The 18,469-nt window shown below is 52.7% G+C and overlaps 4 protein-coding genes across 4 annotated transcripts; 2 read left to right on the top strand and 2 right to left on the bottom strand.

Annotated features, from left to right (window-relative positions):
• Positions 1–154: 154 nt before the first annotated feature.
• On the bottom strand, positions 155–1,113 carry FAM229A (family with sequence similarity 229 member A). The gene is made up of 3 exons (XM_014946435.1): positions 1,052–1,113; positions 768–905; positions 155–313 (listed from the first exon to the last, which is right to left on the bottom strand). The coding sequence occupies exons 1-3, from the start codon at positions 1,111–1,113 to the stop codon at positions 211–213; spliced, it is 303 nt and encodes a 100-aa protein (XP_014801921.1). The 3' UTR covers positions 155–210.
• A 133-nt stretch (positions 1,114–1,246) lies between these two features.
• On the top strand, positions 1,247–2,473 carry TSSK3 (testis-specific serine kinase 3). Its single transcript, XM_014946528.1, has 2 exons — positions 1,247–1,411; positions 1,783–2,473. The coding sequence occupies exons 1-2, from the start codon at positions 1,267–1,269 to the stop codon at positions 2,442–2,444; spliced, it is 807 nt and encodes a 268-aa protein (XP_014802014.1). The 5' UTR covers positions 1,247–1,266; the 3' UTR covers positions 2,445–2,473.
• Positions 2,474–2,760: 287 nt separating this feature from the next.
• Positions 2,761–10,426, bottom strand: BSDC1 (BSD domain containing 1). The gene is made up of 11 exons (XM_014946547.1): positions 10,380–10,426; positions 9,996–10,056; positions 9,271–9,387; positions 8,521–8,691; positions 8,351–8,405; positions 7,845–7,960; positions 7,390–7,458; positions 7,095–7,176; positions 6,390–6,914; positions 5,295–5,398; positions 2,761–4,756 (listed from the first exon to the last, which is right to left on the bottom strand). The coding sequence occupies exons 1-11, from the start codon at positions 10,388–10,390 to the stop codon at positions 4,724–4,726; spliced, it is 1,344 nt and encodes a 447-aa protein (XP_014802033.1). The 5' UTR covers positions 10,391–10,426; the 3' UTR covers positions 2,761–4,723.
• On the top strand, positions 10,404–18,162 carry ZBTB8B (zinc finger and BTB domain containing 8B). Its single transcript, XM_014946546.1, has 4 exons — positions 10,404–10,499; positions 10,684–11,632; positions 14,239–14,417; positions 14,851–18,162. The coding sequence occupies exons 2-4, from the start codon at positions 10,687–10,689 to the stop codon at positions 15,166–15,168; spliced, it is 1,443 nt and encodes a 480-aa protein (XP_014802032.1). The 5' UTR covers positions 10,404–10,499; positions 10,684–10,686; the 3' UTR covers positions 15,169–18,162.
• The last annotated feature ends 307 nt before the right edge of the window (positions 18,163–18,469 follow it).

The raw sequence follows: 18,469 nt of genomic DNA, 5'->3' as shown, positions 1-18,469 counted from the left end.
CAGGTCCCATCCCCTTTCACTCTGTCCCCTCCTGTCCCAGTGTCCCCTCTCACCCCACGACCTCCCATGGCCGACACACCCCATATGGGTTTTGAGCACGGAATTGATCTGAGATGTCCTTTTATTACAAAGTCCATCAGCGATCTGTGTCGTCCGCAGCTCTGCAGCCCCGGGGTGGCTGTGGTGGGCGCGGGGCAGGCGCGGGGGCCATCAGTTGGTGCGAGGCCGGCGGCTGCCTCCCATGGCGATGAACACGTCAATGGGGACGTTGGGCAGCGTCAGGCAGTGGCTGCCGGGGCATCGCCGCAGCTGCCTGCAGGGAGAGAGCGGCGTCAGCCCCTCGGCACCCCACGGCACCGCAGGGGCTGGCATGGCACAGCATGGCATCGTCGGATATGGCACGGCATGGCATGGCGAGGGCCAGCATGGCACGACATGGCATTGTCTGATATGGCATGGAATGGCACAGCATGGCACGGCACAACATGGGCTGGCATGGCACAGCATCGTCTGATATGGCATGGCATGGTATGGCAGGGTATGACACGGCATCATCTGATATGCACAGCACAGCACATCCCAGGACACTGCCCGCCCCGGTGGCACCAGCCCTGTCCCAGGATGAGGAGGAGTTTCCAGCCACCAGGAGACACTTTTGGGAGCAAACCAGGTGGGGTTTGCTGGAGCAGCAAACGGGGACGGGGACATGGAGTGGCTGTGCCAGGGCTGGACCCTGCACCCCACGGGGTGTCCTGGCCCCCCCTTACCTTCCCAGAGACTGCTCGGCGTCTGCCGGCTCCTGCGTTTCGGGAGGGACGGCCAAGCGGGGACAGTCACCGGCCTCGATGCGGAACCTCTGCGCCTGTGGTGTCTGCTGGGAGCTCATGTCCGAGCCTGGGATGTGTCTGCCCAGAGAGGAACCGAGGGGTGAGCCGGGCCAGCACCACCCCCCCCAGCAATGGCAAAAGCACAGGGGGGACACAGGGGGGACACAGGGGGACCCCAAGCAGCCCCGTAACCGGCAGCGCCCACCCCAAGAGCCCCCACTCACCGAGAGGGTGCCCTGGCCTGTCCCCCACCCCACTGCGCCTCCGTCACCGACTGACACCACATCGGCTGCATCACAATAGCCCCCCCCGGGCTATAAAAGGTCCCTTTGTGTCCCCCCCGGGGTGTCACAGGTGCCCCTGGGTGCTCAAATGCTGTAGCAGGGTCACTGCGGGGTGACCTGAGGGAGGGAAGTGTCTCCGGCGGCATGAGGAGGACATGGAGGGGTTTTTGCTTGCCAATGGCTACCGGCTGGGCAGGACCATCGGGGAGGGCACCTACTCCAAAGTGAAGGAGGCCTTTTCCAAAAAGCACCGGAAGAAGGTGGCAATTAAAATAATTGATAAGAGGGAAATGCCAGAAGGTAAGAGGTGACACCAAAAGGGCTCCGGGCTGAGACACCTCCCTCCTTGAGGGCTTTTAATTCCCAGCAGGAAACTGGTTCCCCACAGTGGCTAGTGGTTTCCCACCAGGGTCCAGCAGAGCAGCCCAGGGACCGTGACCCCGAGGGTTAGGGACGTGTTTAGGTGGCCACCTCTCCCACTGCAAGGGTCGCAAAGCGCTGGTGGAGCCCAACGTCCCCCGTGAGGAGCAGTTCTCAAGGAACGGTGCCAGGACCATAAGGAACCAGGGAACGACCTTCCTTCCCTCTGCCGTGTCCCAACAAAACGTCCCCTGGAGGCAGCAGCCGGGGGACATTCCTGTGCCCAAACCTCCCCCACTCTCTCTCGGCAGAGTTCATTCACCGATTCCTGCCCCGGGAGCTCCAGATCGTCACGCGCTTGGACCACAGGAACATCATCCGTGTCCACGAGATGCTGGAGTCGACGGAGGGGAAGATCTGCCTGGTGATGGAGCTGGCGGAGGACGGGGACATCTTTGACTACGTGCTCCGCGAGGGGCCCCTGCCCGAGCCCCAGGCCAGGGCCTTGTTCCTGCAGCTGGTGGAGGCCATGCGGTACTGCCACGGCTGCGGGGTGGCCCACCGCGACCTCAAGTGTGAGAACGCCCTCCTGCAGGGTCCCACCTTGAAGCTGACGGATTTTGGCTTTGCCAAAGAGCTCCCCAGGGAGGGCCGAGAGCTGAGCTGGACCTTCTGCGGCAGCACAGCCTACGCGGCCCCCGAGGTGCTGCAGGGCCAGCCCCACGACAGCCGCAAGGGCGACGTCTGGAGCATGGGCGTCTTCCTCTACGTCCTGCTCTGCGCCCGCCTGCCCTTCGATGACACCGACATCGCCAAGATGCTGCACCAGCAGCAGAAAGGTGTCTCCGTCCCCGGGCACCTGGGCATCTCCAAGGAGTGCCAGAACCTTCTGGAAACGCTTCTGGAACCAGACATGACCCTCAGACCCTCCATCGAGGGGGTGAGCAGCCACCCGTGGCTGACCAACCCCTGAGGAGGACTCGCTCCTGCTCTCCCCCAATAGAGCATTTTGTTTCTAAAGTGATGATAAATTTGGAGGACACTTAGCCAGCCTCGGGGGTGCTGGCCAGAGACAAGCCCTGGATTGTACTCAGGCATTTATTTTTTTTTAATAGAATAGAATAGAATTTTTATCAGCTCACCAAAGCCACCGGGGAACAGGGCAGAAACGGGCTCCGAGCAGCCCAGGCCCACATTCCCCAGTTAAACAAACTGGGAGGAAAGGGAAAGGTAAAGCTGCCCTCCCCATCCCGCAGGCGCAGGAAATGAGAACACCCAGCACAGGCAGAGACTCTGTAGAATTCCTTTAATCGCTGTTATCCGCAAGTCTGTAAAAGGTTCGGAGAAAGTCATCGTTACAAAACTACCAGCTGTTAGAATTGTTCCTGGTTTCTCGCCCCAGCTAGAAAAAAACTCAGGGAGATGGGGTTCAGATAGTTCAGAACAGAGAATATTGCACAGACAACCAAAAGGTTAATTTGACTGAAGAATTAAAAAAAAAAAAAAAAAAAAAAAAAAAGAAAAGAAAAGCAGTGACACAGGTGAGAGCACTGCACCCTCGGAGCTCGGTGTGGGCCCAGGGACCCAGCCGCGACTCAGACCACCAAACCCCGAGGGACCACAGCCCCTGACGCCCCCACCACTGTCACCTCCCCACACCAGGTTTTCCTGCTACAGCCAAATTCAAGGCCAGGGCAAGGTGAGGCTGCAGCACACCCCAGAGGCTCTGCAGGGCCCACCACACCACGTGGGAGGGCTTGGCAGGACAGACACCCTCTTGTGTAAGCGCCTAAAGTCACCACGGCCACCAAGCCACCTGTGTGGGCAGCCACGTTTGAGCATCTCCCCAAAGCTGGGGGCAAAAAAACCTTCCCCAACTCTTCCAAGTTCCCCAAGGTTAATGCTATCCAAACCCAGAAGGAAACCCACAGGTCCCAGCAAGCAGCCCTGGAAGGGGCAGAAGGAAGGGTAGCACGGACAAAACCACCACCCCAAAGGCCAGAGACAGCAGCGAGGGCTCCATCCCTTGAGGACAACTGTAATTAGCAACATCCACCAAGGAGCTTCTCGTGCCATTAGAAGGGAAACGCCCCAAAAAGAGAGGCATTTGGGTCCGGAGGAAGCAATTGCAAGCGGTCACAGGGGGCTTAGGGGAAGGAACCCGAGTGAGCACAGCCAGGCCTGTGACTCTGGTGGCCACGGGTGGGACACGAAGGGACACATTAGTGGACAGACACAGCCTCAGCCAGCAGGTTCCACCCACACTTGGATGCTCCTGCCTCCTGCCAGGCTGGGCGAGGGAAGGGCCGACCCTCGGTGCCACGGTGGGGGTTAAAGTGGTCACTGGGGCTTCACAAGGGCTGAGCTGGGCACCACAAAGGGAGGGGTTCTGCCCCCCAGGGGGCCCGAGTCACTGCCGGCCCAGAGGGGCTCAAGTAAGAGCAAGCCACAAGTACTTTGCTTGGGAAGTTTAAGTACACAAAGCCCAGCAGGGGAAGGCAGGGCAGCTGCGAAGGGGGAAGCCGCAGGTCTTGGCTCTTAGAGGAAATGAGAGATTCCATTAGAAAAACCTTCCAAGACAAAAAGCCAGGCAGAAGCTCAGGGTTTGGCAGGGAGTTTGGCTCCTTCCAATGTGGCCCAGCTCTGGGCCAAAGCCACAAGCCGACTGCCTTTCTTTGCAGCAATGAGAGAGGAGCAGGAGGGGCCTCTACTGCAGCATCTCCAGCCCCCAGCCGCTCCCTGCACGGGGGCTTTCTCCAGGGACAGCCTGGCCAGCAGCACGGAGCGGCAAGCGAGGGGGCACAGCTGGAGTCCAAGAGCCTTTGAAGTGCTGTACCACAGACAACGCGCACACACAGGAGCCAACAATCAGCCAGCTGGCAGCCCGGTGGCACCAGGAGATCCTGCCAGGTGTCCGAGTGCCCAGCTGGCCCCAGGGACCCCCTCACCACATCACATCTGCCTCCACCCCTCGCTTTCGGGGCAGTCAGTTTGGGCTTGGCCGGTCTCTAGGACGTACTGAGAAGATGAGCTCCCTAGCAGCTACGTGTACGAGTGACCTCCTGCTTCCTCCTCCTCCTCCAGGTCTGAAGGGGTCACTCAAGTTGCCCACAGGATTTATAGCAGGAATGAAACTCCTCCAGCCTGGAGCTGCAATCCCCAGCACAGTTACACACAAAGGAACAGCCGGTCCGTGATTTAATTCACTTTCGATGGTGGAAATGAGCCTGTGACACACTGGAAGCTGTCGCTTTATTCCCAGTCTTCCCACTCTTCATCTTCCAGCTGCAAACAAGAGAAACAGCCCTCAGTTTACTCTGTAACTCAACACACATCTGTCAACAGATGCTCCTGCCCATGGCACCTGAGTCAGCGCAGAGCCTGACATACCCTCACGCTCCCACACCCTCACAGCAGGGATTTGCTTGCCCTGGATCCCCGGGGAACCTGCACACTCATCCCCTCCTTAAGCACACCCAAAGAGCCGCTCTCTGCTCCAGCCACCACCCGTGACTCCCACAATGAGATCCCAAGCTACACCCGTGGCCTCAAAGAGCGAGTCAGGCCTTTGAGGAGCCTCTTGCCAGCGGCTCTCGGCCCTTCCAGGCCAGCAGTAGCCACGTCTCACTGCAACGTGCTGCACAGGGGCTGGAAGCAGAGCTCAAGCTGGAGGATTCACCCTCCTGCTCCGAGGAGCTGCAGTCTCCCTTGGGGGAAGCACCCAGGAACGGCACAGCTCAGGCAGCATCACCCCGGGGAGTCGCTGATGGTTTTTGGGAGCCATCTTCGTGCCTATTTGAGAGAGCACCTCCCCTCCACTCACCTCCCCAGACACCTCCACCTTCGAGAGCGCCAGCTGCACCTCCTCTTCAGTCATGTCCAAATCAAAGTCCTTTTCCCAGTCCTCACTGATGTCCGTGCTGGAGCCTGTAACCACAGATGTCACGAAGGCATCAGAGCTGCTTGTGCTCTCCAGACACAGCCCGAGCAAGCCCACAAAGCCCTGCCATTAATGAGGCTCGAATCTAGCACAGCCTGCCCCAGGAGGAAAATCCTCCCCCACTGCCAAGAGCAGGCTGTCGCTCTGAGATAGGATGGACTGAACTTGCAGCGAGGGTTGCCTCAGAACGAGTGGGAGAGGTGAACACTGGAACGTGCTCTCCTCTGGCCTGGGAGAACTAGGACGTGTCACACTTCAGTCACACAGAAAACACAACAAATAAGGAGTGACAGGAGTGACTTAGATATGGTGACTGTCACAGTCCCCAACAGAAAGAACAACCTCCCGGGGCAGAGGAGCAGCAGGGACACTCCTGGGGTGACACGCAGAGGGAAGGAAACACCATGTTTCCTACACAGACCACAGCCTTGCCCCAGCAACCAGCAGCCCAGGGACCAAGGGTACACCCTGTTCAGCCCACAGACTTCTGATTTGCTCTCTAACTTCCTCCTGCTCAACACAAACCCAGTTCATGGTACACGGCCACCTTGCTGGACCTTGGGTCACTTCCAGTGGCTTTATAACCACCGTACCCACTGCTCTGGGAGACCTGCAGCAGGCTCTGCTGAAGGCAGAATCCCCTGCAATTAAATATTTGTAAGTATGGTCAGCCAGAGCTGCAAAACGTCCTTCCCTCCTGGAAGAGTCTCACCCTCCACTCTTCTGAGGGAGCACCAGGAATGGGGCTCAGGCCCTCCAAGAGCAGACTGCCACCATCTGATGTGACCCACTTGACCCTGCCCAACAGCATCAAGATTCAATTTCAGTTCAGCCAATCTTTGGATCTAACCTTCCTGGGTCATTTTGGCAAAAGCCCTTTTCTCCTCTTCCATCATCACAAAAACAGAACCCTTTCCCCAAAAGCCACCACCCCCCAGCTGAAGGTCTCCAGGCCCTGTGCTGGCCCCACAGACGCACCTTTCTTGCCATTGTTGGAGGGGGTGGATTTCCCACTATCCGAGTTCAGCTCAAAGACACGTAGATCTGTTGGTCCTTCCTCTTTCAGAGTCTCTGTCCTGCCCTGGGCTTTGCTCTCCAACTCTTTGAGCTCTGTAACAGCCGGATGCTCTGAGGATGGAGGTGCAGAAGGATGAACAGGTTCTGGGGGCTTTGGCAGGGAGCTCTGCTCTTCCGAGGTGGCCTCCAGCAGCTTCTGGGAGAGGTCTCCAGCCCTGGCTGGTTGCGCTCCAGTCTGTAGCTGCGCAGCAGGCACAGAGGCAGGGTTTGCAATCTGAGTCACAAGGGAGATGCTCTCACTGCTCTCAGAGGGGCTCCCCTCTACTGGGGCTGGCGCCGGAGGGAGGACGGCCCAGCTTTCCTCTGAGGGTCCCTTGGGAGCAGTGGGGTGGTCTCCCTCCAGGGCTGCAGGGGCAGATTCTTTCTCTGCTGCTTCTGGCAATTTCACGTTTGCACAAGGCAGGGGTGACATCCCCAAGAACTCCTCTGTAGGAAGGCAGAAGAGAAGCGAGAGATGTTTCAGCAAGTGCAGCAGCAGCTGACAGTGCAGCGGGGTTGGCTGCAGCTGGGCTGGGAGCTGGATTTGTGGGAGCAAGGAGGAGCCACCACCCCCTCTAACTGAGACCTGCACGAGCCCTCCCACAGATCCCCCACTATCTGACCCACCTTCATCTTCTTCCCAGCCTGGCTCCTCTTGGTGAATGCTCAGCTCCGCTCGCTGCTTCAGAGCCTCCCTCCTGGCTTCATCCTGCGGGGAGTTCAGCATCAGCTGCTGCTCACGTCCCCAGTCCCCTCCTCCCCAAGGCACTTCAGTGTCAGTGACAACAAGGTCACAGACCAGGCAGCCCAGATCCCTGCTTTTCCAGGAAAAATATCTTCTGCCTCTCTGGCTTGCATTAGAGAGCTCCTTGGCTGGAGCACCCACCCGCTGGGGGGACACCCCCCTCCCCTCCTGACCTACCTGCTCCAGGCGATGCACTTTATAGAAGTAGCGCTGCCAGAATTCAGAGTGGGAAACAGCCACAGGCACCTGGGAGTGACACGAAAACACGATGAGTCACTGCAGGGGGAGGGCTGCGGTTGGTGCCTGGCTCCTCTCTCCTCCTGAGCCTCACTGCTACCCTCACAACCTGCGCGAGGCACCCGTGTTTTCAGCTGCACAGATCTGGCACCAAGCCCCAGGTACGCACCAGCAGATGCTCAGACACACATCAGCCAGCGACAGAGGAACTTCCCTTCCAGTGACAAACAAGCAGGGAAGAAGAATATACTCTGCTACAAAATATCCATCTTCCCGTTCACCACGCAACCACAATCCTTTCTAACACACACTCCAGGGCCCAAGCAGCTCAGAGCTTCCCTGCACCACACCCCAAGCCAGAACTTGCCCACTGCAGGAGCCAGGCAGGGCCTTACCATTTTGGTGTAGAGAGCACGGATGGAAGGGCTGGTCGCCAGGAGCTCCGCGATCTCCCCTTTCTTCTCCTCGAGGTTAAACTGAGAGAGCCAGGCCTCGAGGAGCTCAGCAGGGCCTGCACAGAACAAGCAGAGAGGCAACAGTCTTTGGCACAAGCAAGGCAGGAACAGTATTGGGAAGTCTCATTGGAAAGATGCTATAGACCAGAGCAGCTGGGGTGAGCAAGGGGCAAAGGAGGAGGGAGACATTGCTCTCTGAGCCCACCCCATGTTGTAGGTCCTCTCCCAGCACAAGGCCACATGGTGCCAGCTGTAGCAGCAGTTTAAGCCCAGCAAACTCTTGGTCTAAGCTTGTCCCCAGTGCAACAGACAGATCTGCTCTCCATAAACAGTGACCCCATGGACAGCAGCCCCGCTGGCCAAAGGCTCTGGGCAATTCAGGACACCCCACAGACCCCACACAGGGGGACAGCTTTGCTCAGCAGCACCACCGAACCCCCCCGTACCATCAGGTTCATTGCAGTAGGTGGCTGGGTCTGACTGGAGGCTGTAGAGACGAGCCTGGAAGAGACAGAGAGAGCAGAGCCATCAGCAGAGGCAGCAGCAGCAGAGCCCCCAAAGGACAGGGCTCGGGATTCCACATCCCAGAGAGAAGCTCCAGGAACACAGCACTCACCTTGGCACTGTCATAGGGCTCTGTGGTACCTGTGGGTGTTGCCATCAGTGTGATGACATCACAGTCAATGGTCTTATCCGGAGAGGGAGCAAATGTGTCTGAGATGACACCCAGGAAGTCAGAGAGCCCTTTCCTCACCTTTTCAGTTGCACCTGAGGAACCTTCTGTCCTCTTGAAGAGAAAAAGCAGCGCAGTGTCAGTCACAGTGCCCACAGCAGCAGGACAAGTCTCAGTCTTTGCTGGATAGGTTTTTTTAAAGAAGGATTTCTCTGCCTTCAAAAAAGTGCTAATGAGGCAACTGTGTGGCCAGGGCTGGGCTAGGAGAAGGGTGTGGTGGCAGGCACTAGCCTCAGGTGACGGTGAGGCAAGTAGGCCTTGTCACAGGTTTGTGGGGAACCAAGCCTAGGCTTTGTGGGGAAGGACACAGCCAGGTTTGGGGACTGGCTGGTTTGGGGGTTGGACTGTGCAGAGATCTGATGTCATACTACAGTGACACTGCCAGTATCCCACCTACACGGCACACTGGGAGAGGGAAAGCACAAGGCACTTGTCTCCGCTCATCTCCAGAGGTTCCTCACCACTACAATGAGGAGTGCCCACACAGTGCTCAGCATGAAACCCGCACCAGGAAAAAGTCTGACACCTGAAGCTCCTGGTTGTGCACAGGGGTTTGTGTCCCAGAGACATCCTATTTACCCCCTGCTTTGGTTTCTGCAGTAAGAACCCCAGCTCTCTCACTCCTGTACTCACTGCCAGCTTGTCCTTGACCACGCTGGCCGTAGCGGCGATAGTGCAGGCTGTGTCATGCTGCACAACTTGGGTGAACTCAGCCAGGTCCCGTTTCATGAATTCCAAAGCTTCTGTGGACTGTAAGAAGATGACAGACAGACTGGGTAATCTTTTTGCTCTCTGGTAAAGCCACGGTCGCTCTGGCAACACGTGGCACATTGCAAAGATTAAAGTGCGAGAGCCTTTAACCCAGCTGAGCCCTTACCCCAACTCCTGCCATAAGTAAGACCATAATAAGCAGAATAACAACGGGAAACTGCTATGCTACAGTGGTGGGTTGTTTTGGTTTTTTTTTTTAAGAATGGGAACAGACAGGTTAGGAAAAGCCTTGTTCTGAATTTTGTGTATAATTAACTTAAGCAGCGCTGTCACAGCCAGGAAATTACACATCGGAAAGGGACGCTGCCAGCACATGCCCTCCCGGCTCAGCTGGTGATTTTCACATCCCCGGAGCCCCGCGCTGCTCCCCGGAGCCAGAGTTACCACGGAAACACCCCGGCTCCCCCTCTGCCTCCCGACGGGCCCTTCCCGGCTCACGGGGCTGTGCTACACCTGCGGGGCCGCCACCGAGGCCCGGCTCGGGAGGGATCGCAGCCCTTGTTGACAAAGCCGCTACGGCTCCCTCAGGCCCGCCGCCCCCCGGGGCCGCCCCGCAGACCCGTCCCACCGCCTCCTCCTCCGCCTACCTTCTCCTTGACGGCCTGGTAGCTCTGCTGCAGCCAGCTCCGCCACCAGCCCCCGTCCTCCCTGCGGGGCGACAACGCGCGTCAAGCGGGACCGGGTCCAGATGACGGGGACGGGCCCAGGGGACGGGGAAGGGACCGGGACCAGACGGCGGGGACGGGGACAGATGACGGGCCCAGGGGAAGGGACCGGGCCCAAACGACGGGGACGGGTCCAAGCGACCGGGACCGGGCCCAGGCGGCGGGGAAGGGACCGGGCCCAGGCGGCGGGGAAGGGACCGGGACCGCTGCCCTCGCCCCCCTCCCGGTGCCAGCCGCTCTCCTCCCGCACCCCCCGGACCCGTCCCCCTTCCCTGCCGCCCCCCTCTCCAGCGCTACCGAACTCACCCCTCCGCCATCTTGGCGGCCTGACGTCACCAATATTTACCGACCCCTCACCTTCCCCCCCTCCCCGTAACGTCACTTCCTGGTCCCGCCTCCTCCGGGGGAGGGCGGCCGGCGGCGGAGGTGAGGGGCGAGCGGCGGGAGAAGGGAAGGGAGGGAGGACGGGCCGGTGGGAGGGAACGCGGCCGGTGCTCGGCCCCTCCGGCTGCCGGCGGGCGGGGAGAGGCTGGCGGGAGGCGGCGGGGGGTTCCCGGGAGGCGGCGGCGGGTCCTCCCCTCGCTGACGGTGCCTCCCCTTGCCCGGGCAGACGATGGAGATGCAGTCGTACTACACCAAGCTGCTGGGAGAGCTGAACGAGCAGCGCAAGAGGGACTTCTTCTGCGACTGCAGCATCATCGTGGAAGGGAGGATCTTCAAAGCCCACAAGAACATCTTGTTCGCCAACAGCGGGTATTTCCGAGCCCTGCTGATTCACTACATCCAGGACAGCGGCCGCCACAGCACAGCCTCGCTGGACATCGTCACCTCCGAGGCCTTCTCCATCATCCTCGATTTCCTTTATTCCGGGAAGCTGGATCTCTGCGGGGAAAATGTTATCGAGGTGATGTCCGCAGCCAGCTATTTGCAGATGACCGACGTGGTCAACTTCTGCAAAACGTACATAAGGTCGTCGTTAGATATCTGCAGGAAAATAGAGAGAGAAGCTGCGTTCTATCAGGCCGATAGCGGGAGCGCCGGCTCGGCCAGAGAGGGCACCTCGTACAGCTCCAAGAGCCAGTGCTCTGCCTCCCTCTCCTCCCTGCAGGAGAAGGAAAGGATTTCGGATTGCCAGAGAGACCCTCCCTGCGGCGAGTGCAGCAGCTGCCATCCCCTGGAGCTGGTGGTCAGAGACCCCGGGAGCAGCGATTCTCCAGACGACGTTAATTCCTCGCTGCCCAAAGGGGTGGAACCCAAAGTGGAGTTTGACTCGGATGAAGTGGAGGTGGAGGTGGGCGACCGGCTGCCGCAGTACCCGACTCCCCTGTCCCTGGAGCAGATGGAGGAGGGTCTGCACGGCGGGCAGGCGATGGACCTGGCCTGCAATAACTATCACATGAAACAGTTCCTAGAGGCCCTGTTGCGCAACAGCTCGGCTCAGAGAAAGGATGAGGTGGTTCATCACTTCGTCCGGGGCTTTGAGGGTAGGCCAGAGGATGCAGGGGTAGCCATGAGTTCCATGATGGACATTCACAGCGACTGGTATGGTGAGGACACAGGTGAGAGGACTCGGGGGGGTGTAGGCAGTGGGATTGAGGAGGAAACCGCTCAGTTGTGCTCCTTTGTTACTCTCGTTCTTGTTCAGGAATATATTGCTGAATATTATGCCGTAGCAAAATAAACTATTGTTCTGGACTTGAAAAGAAAGCTGTACTCGTTTATTCAGTGCAGCATTCGAGAGGTAAGTATTTCTCACAGCTTTTACAGTCTCTTTGAAACAGATCCTGGAGCTTGGTGTTGGTGACACTGCTTTAATAAACGATCTCATTTGGGACCTTGTTGAATGGCGGGCAAATTTTTGAAAAGAATCTTTCTCTCCTAATGGTAGTGTTAGAAAAAGCAATCAGAAAGGTAAGTTGAGCTGCCACAAGAGGGATCTGCTCTAGCACCTGAGAGAGCAGAAGCAGCTTATTCCACGGGAGCTCCTGCCGGCTCATTGGTTGCGGGGTGATAGTCTGTTTGCTGTTACTTTGAACTTCAGAAGGGCAAAAATCAGTTTTATTCAATATTGAGTGATACCTAGAAATCCTTTAAGAGCACTGAAAGCTTTAAACTCTGGTGTTGCATAAAGATGAGACTCAGCTTTTACCTCTAGCAGCAGACTGGCTTTTCACCCGAGGTTCCGCTGCTTTCCCCAGCCCAGTGTCTGTTGGGATGTCTCACTGGTGCTGGCAGGAATGTCTCCAGCAGCAACATCAGGGACCTGCAGAAGAAGAAGGTGGTGTCCATGCACGTTTCTCCTGACGTGGACAATAAGGATTTGGGCATTTTATCTGCTTACAGTAATGTTGGTACACAACTTGCCTTGTCCAAACTGCCTGACGAGGACAGGAGATGGCTCTGACAGACACTGTGATAGCTGTTCAGGATGTGACAAATGCAATAACGGCGTGGCCAGCGGAGAGGAAACCTTGCCCTGAATACTCCACTCTAGATAGCAAGCTTACGGTCATGTCACTTCCAGCTCAGGCTGGAAGTGTGATGCTGTGTGATCTTAAAGCCAATAAACCCAATAATATCTCTCACTGCTTTAAAATAAGGAATCCGATAAAATCACAAATCTAGTCTTACAGTCACCAAAAGTCCCAAGTTACCAGAGCAGAGTGCTGTCACCAACTCATGCAAGGCAAGAGCATCTAACACACAAACATGGCTTACTTTTTTCCCCTCTTAAAATCTTCAGACTGTTAATGAATCATTAAAAGAGAAGTGCTTCTAGAATTTGATAAGAACATCAGGTGTTATGACAGCATATTGGAAATGTTAATGGTAGATGTGTTTTAAGTAGGGCGGGGGGAAAAAAAAACCAAACAAACCTTGCATTCAGTTACTTTTCTCTGCTAAAACTGAATGTCATAAGCATTTAGTAGAACGGAATATTTCTTCTCAGCTTTTAGTGCTGCTGCTCTCTTGGCATTTTCACAAGACAGCAGGAATGAGAAATACAAAGTCCTGACAGCAGAACGGGGCTCTCACAGTCAGGCTGACAGATGAGACAAACACCGCTTACTTTCCAGTGTCCCCATCTGCCCCAGTCACCCCCATCCCCTTCACAGCTGATGGAAGGGTAAACAGGAGCTTGCAGAGAGCCTGGAAGCAAAACAGTCGAAGAACTTTAAAACAGAGCTCTGAACACCCAGCAGGGATTAGCAATACCTTGTGAAGGTCCAAAATCAGGTGAGATCAATTTCAGTTGATGGCCACTCATTAACACCAGGCACTCCTTTTTTGAGGTGGGGTTGGACAAAGCTCTATGGCCCCACCTATTTCGGTGTAACTTAAAGAGCTCGAGGCTCTTTTTCCCCTGAAACAGGGAAAATTGATCTTTTAGTACATCTCAGCCTTTATGCTGGAAAGGAAATTCATATCTGGGCTGATATGGAAAAATTTGGCAATACCCATGTTTATGTAAAATGTGATCTTGACACTGAATTCTCTCTTTTGCCATCTGACTTCATAAATTAACATATTATTTGTGTGCGTATAGTCTGATTGGAGGAAAAGTGAAATATCATCTGTAAATGTATTGGAGTCCTTCATCGTGTTATTTCCAGTAGAAAGCGAATGCTAAAGTGAATGGCAGTGGAAACAAGTGTTCATATTTTAGATGGGTTCTCCACATCTGAATTTACGCACTTTGTAAAAGCATATGGGGAACATTGCACTGCTTCTACCTGTAATTTGTCTTAAAGATTTTCATTTCTTCAGTGCTAATGGTATCCAAAAAAAACCCAAAGGAAGTAGGAGGCTTTCTGTGGTTGAGAGAGTGTGGAGACCCCGCTGCACTAAAAGCAAATTTTTGGCACTTAATTAAATGGCTTCTTAAAATAAAATTAATTTGTTTTTCTGTTGTGAGCCAACTCCCTTAGAGTATCAGCTATGTAAGTACAGGCAAGCTGATCTTCAAGGGACTTGATCCTCTGCAGCTGCACGAATGTCTTCTGAAATTGCACGCCCTGCAGAAGTCCCAGGTAAGCCAAATACAAAAAGAGGGGGAAAGTGCCATTATCTTGGCTCAGATTTGCAGCGAGGAGGCTCAGAAGCCGACGTGGCTGAGACGGGGGAACTGATCTAACGCACTGTGGGTTTTTTTTTCCCCCGAAAGGTGATGTGTTAGTGGTGCCCATCAAGCTCCACAAGTGCCCGTTCTGTCCCTACACGGCGAAGCAGAAGGGAATTTTGAAGCGTCACATTCGGTCCCACACGGGCGAGAGGCCCTACCCCTGCGAGACCTGCGGGAAGCGCTTCACGCGCCAGGAGCACCTTCGGAGCCACGCTCTGAGTGTAAGTCTGCAAGGTTACATCTAGTCGGGAAATTTTTCTCGGAGCCACGCTCTGAGTGTAAGTCTGCAAATTACATCTATTCGGGAAATTTTTAAAAAGTCTTTGGCTTTTAAAAGTTTCCCAGTCGTATTTCCTAAAATATGTTGGACACAATGATTGTTACCAACGTGAGATAAACTTTTCTAATAGGTTTAAGCCACCAATCTATTGGTTCATTAGTATGTTACCAACGTGAGATAAACTTTTCTAATAAGTTTAAGCCACCAATCTATTGGTTCTTTATCGCTGGAAATGTGATGGGATCACTTGCCCTTTAGCTTAAGTGAAGATGTTTTCCTGTTCTAGGAAGACACACAAAGCAGCACCCAGAAAGAGCGAAAGCAAGAAGGCAGATTGCCTTTTTTTAACCAGAATCTTTTATTGTTAACTCCAGGTGCATCGATCGAACAAGCCGATCATCTGTAAAGGCTGCAGGAGAACGTTCACAAGCAGCCTCTCCCAAGGATTGCGCCGCTTTGGCTTGTGCGACAGCTGCACGTGTGTGACCACCACCCACGAGGACTCCATGCCCATCAACCTCAGCCTGGTGGAGCCTTCCTCGGAAGGGCAGGAGAAGGGCGACGCCGATAACGACTGGCCCATATACGTGGAGTCTGGGGAGGAGAACGACCCAGCGGATGATGATGATGCTGATGGTGATGACAAGCAGGAAATCCACAGGAGTCTGTCGGACCGAGAAACACTCATGTAGCAGCAGGAGGAAAGTGGAAGCATTTGAAGCGTCTCCCTGGTGGTGGTTGGTCTGCAACAGGACTGCATGTTTGCCCAATTAATGAGACTGTGCTGGTTTTTATTATTCCATTTTTTTAATAGAAGAGTGGGGAGAATTGGAATTTTTAATACTTTTAAGTTTTCAGTGCTGTGCACCAGAAATCTGTGAAGAATCTTCTGTCTGGGGTTCACAGAGGTTGTACTTGAGCAATTGCCAGCGGTGTCTCTGCCTCCTAGTCGTGATTTTTCAGGTGGAACATTTCTGTGTTGTTTTAATAACAGGTTTCTTCAAATAATGCTGTCATGGACCTTAATCCCTGATCTGAAAAGGAGCATCATCTTGTCCCTGAAGATTACATTGAAAGAAATGTAGTTTTCACCCATTACCTTGGACTTTTCTAAACTAAGGTGTGATCCTCCTGTATCCAGACAGTATTATCTAAATTATATATTGCTTAGACTGGATTTGATCTGGAAACCAGGGCAGACAAACCAGGATAACAAAAATATGCTGCTGCTGAAAGCCTAGACAGTAAGAATAAATGTATTTCACGTGTCCTTAATTGCAGGTATTTAGAGAACAAGGTGCTTTTCTATTGTTTTTACTGCATCTCCCTCCCTCAAGAGCTCGGGCTACAGATCTTCAGATGTGTCTTTAATGTCATTTAGACATTAGCAGTCTTGGCTTAAGAAATATCAAGCACACGTTGTGGTGTCTGGTGTCCTGCTCTCTCAGTTTAGACTACGTGAACTGCCCTGTTCTCTTCAGCTTTTTACAGCAGAAGTTAAAAGCCGTCAGTCAGGTTACTTGGGAATTGTGATTCTGGTAGATTATATAGCCAGATTCACAGCTGATGTAGCCGAGGAGAAGTTAAATAGAAATATCTCAGCTGTGCATATCAAAGAGCTCTGAATACCCTTTCTGAAGTAATCGGGTAGATTTTTTTACTAGCCTCTTTGTATGCAAATCCTTTCCTTTCTCTTTTAATATATTTCCTTTTTTTGTCTTTGGTGATCCTTCTTATGGTTTATGTTACATGAATTTATCCAAGTACCTCATGTTTCTTTGCTGGGATAGATAAAGGCTGGCTTTCAAAGGAGGTAAGATTTTTTTTACTTTTCCAGTACCAAGTTGATATCAAAAATCAACCTGGGAAAGAAAGATCAACCTTTAAAAGAAAACCCAATGCCAACAGAAAGCCTGTTTGCTTATGGGTGACCTACTGTTTCCTAATGAAGAGACAAAACTGAAATATACTGTGAAATAAGACTGTTAATGCTTCTTTACTATGTTGTTCTTAAGTGTTTCATGAAAAGGCAAATTGTATACAAGTCTTTCAGCTGGAGTCGGTGCTGGATCAAAACCTGTAGACAGACACACAGACACGGCTGAGAAAGAATGAGCAGTTCCTCCCACTTAATGAGACGTCATAGTGACACACATCATCACAGAAAAATCTCACTGGGACAAGATCTTTAAAAAATCCAGGGCTCTATAGCCTCTGTTTTAGTTATCTAAATTAAGGTCGTTAAGGAAACATCTCACCTAGGTGCTAGATTTGGAGCTGAGCTCCTTTGAAATTCCTGCAGTGGTTTTGGGTCCTGAGCACTTGAAAATCAGAGCTAAACATGGGCTGGTAAATCTTGCCAGACATTTGAAAACGCCACGTCCAGCCTAGTGGGGCTAGTCTTTTAGGCTACTGCTCTGTTTTTGCTGAGTCCGTCCAACATCAGAGGGTATTCTTTTGTATCTGCCTATCTGATAAAGGAAGGGTTTCTGCGTATGAAAAACCTGGAAAAGAGTCACAATATCTGTGTCTTTTGGGAGAGTAACTCGCTAATAGAAGTGGGATAAGAATGTAAATAGGGATCCAAAACGATATTTAGTGACCAGGCATCCCAACCTCTGGTCATTCCACCTCATTGTAAATATTGGCAGAGGCCACTAGACGTGGAGTGTCAGCCGAGCACGGCTCTGGGTAGTGAGCCACAATGAAAATGTCAGAAGATTCAGCTTCTGACAGGGGTGAGGTTTGGGGTGACTCTGAAACTGTGATTCAGAGCAGGGAAAATGAGCCTCTTGTGAAAGTCTGTATGGAATAAGAGCTGCAGGAGACACTGCAGAGACCTTCAGCGATTATCCTTCAACCTGCTTTTCTTCGGTCTTAGAGATTGTTCTTGTGTGTCTTGTGCCTAGAGAATGGAGCTGTGTTAAGGTTTGTGTAATGACGGGGGGGTGCGGGTGGGGGGTTCGCCGTTCCCATTCCAGATGGAAAGTGACCACCAGTATCGGTGTTTTTTCCTGTTGATCTGTCATATTGTGCTGCTTTGTTTTCAGTGGAGTCCTTCAACCTTTGTATTTAGAAGAGGATGTAGTTTATCCACATTCTTGTGACCACACGTCCATGTAAATCTGTTTGCTGTGCTTTCCACTTAGTTTTTGGATGTTTTTCCTGAAATCTTCCATTGTAGATCCAGCCTCTACAAGCTTTGAGAAAATGATGTAGCTGTTTTAAAATATTCATATGGTGCTTAACGAAGAATAAAAAAAAAAATGTTTTTAGGAAAGGTATTTCTAATATAATCTCTTTCTCAAAGTTTTTTAAAGGCCGTGCAGACTACGTATCTTAAAGTCTTAGCGCTACGTATTTGACTCTGTTTAGTATACATTTTAACGTACTTTTGCACATAATTGCAGTGTATTTCGCTGAAGGAATACACGCTGCACTGGTATTTGTAGTGCATTTAACCTCTTGGTGCAAGACCTTGTAAATCTTCCAAATGTGGTTATTTAATTTACTGATGTTTTGTAAGACGGTTTCATAACTGAAGTCCTTTAGTCTAGTTTAAATGAGAAATTCTTATAAACCGAACCTTATTTGTAGAAGTGACTTAACTATATTTGTGAATCTTGGAACATTCTGGAGCTTTTTGATTGTCTAGAAAATAAAACTCTCTGAGAGGGTTGCTTTGATTTTTTTTTTTTTTTACTGTTCAAAAATTGACTGAGTAAACCTGAGGGTGTCTAGATTAAGGATAATATTTCAATTTCTGAGAATTAGAAATGAATATATCCATTTCCAGCAACAGACACTTTGCAGGCAAGAGTCTTGGTAGGAAAGGATTAAGAGGATGTTGTCGACTTAAAGCCCAGCCAGCTGGTGGTTTTTTTTAGAAAATCTTTTATATTGTTAACACTGGCTTTGTTTCCTTAACAGTTTTTGTAGTTTTATAATCATCTTAGCTTTTTAAACTCTTTTCATAGCTTTGCACTTTTTATG

The sequence above is a fragment of the Calidris pugnax genome, unplaced genomic scaffold (assembly GCF_001431845.1).
Source record: "Calidris pugnax isolate Ruff unplaced genomic scaffold, ASM143184v1 scaffold113, whole genome shotgun sequence".
In the NCBI taxonomy this organism is placed as follows: domain Eukaryota; kingdom Metazoa; phylum Chordata; class Aves; order Charadriiformes; family Scolopacidae; genus Calidris; species Calidris pugnax.
This window is presented reverse-complemented; position numbering and strand designations above follow the sequence as displayed.

Coding starts and splice junctions, on each gene's coding strand:
- FAM229A (XM_014946435.1), bottom strand. CDS start 1,113: ATGTGGTGTCAGTCGGTGACGGAGGCGCAGTGGGGTGGGGGACAGGCC. Junction 906..1,051: donor CAGGCCAGGGCACCCTCTCG/GTGAGTGGGGGC, acceptor CTCTCTGGGCAG/ACACATCCCAGGCTCGGACA. Junction 314..767: donor GCCGAGCAGTCTCTGGGAAG/GTAAGGGGGGGC, acceptor CTCTCCCTGCAG/GCAGCTGCGGCGATGCCCCG.
- TSSK3 (XM_014946528.1), top strand. CDS start 1,267: ATGGAGGGGTTTTTGCTTGCCAATGGCTACCGGCTGGGCAGGACCATC. Junction 1,412..1,782: donor TAAGAGGGAAATGCCAGAAG/GTAAGAGGTGAC, acceptor CTCTCTCGGCAG/AGTTCATTCACCGATTCCTG.
- BSDC1 (XM_014946547.1), bottom strand. Junction 8,406..8,520: donor AGCCCTATGACAGTGCCAAG/GTGAGTGCTGTG, acceptor TGTCTCTTCCAG/GCTCGTCTCTACAGCCTCCA. Junction 4,757..5,294: donor AGGTGGAGGTGTCTGGGGAG/GTGAGTGGAGGG, acceptor TCTTGTTTGCAG/CTGGAAGATGAAGAGTGGGA.
- ZBTB8B (XM_014946546.1), top strand. CDS start 10,687: ATGGAGATGCAGTCGTACTACACCAAGCTGCTGGGAGAGCTGAACGAG. Junction 11,633..14,238: donor CTGGTATGGTGAGGACACAG/GTGAGAGGACTC, acceptor TTCCCCCGAAAG/GTGATGTGTTAGTGGTGCCC. Junction 14,418..14,850: donor TTCGGAGCCACGCTCTGAGT/GTAAGTCTGCAA, acceptor TGTTAACTCCAG/GTGCATCGATCGAACAAGCC.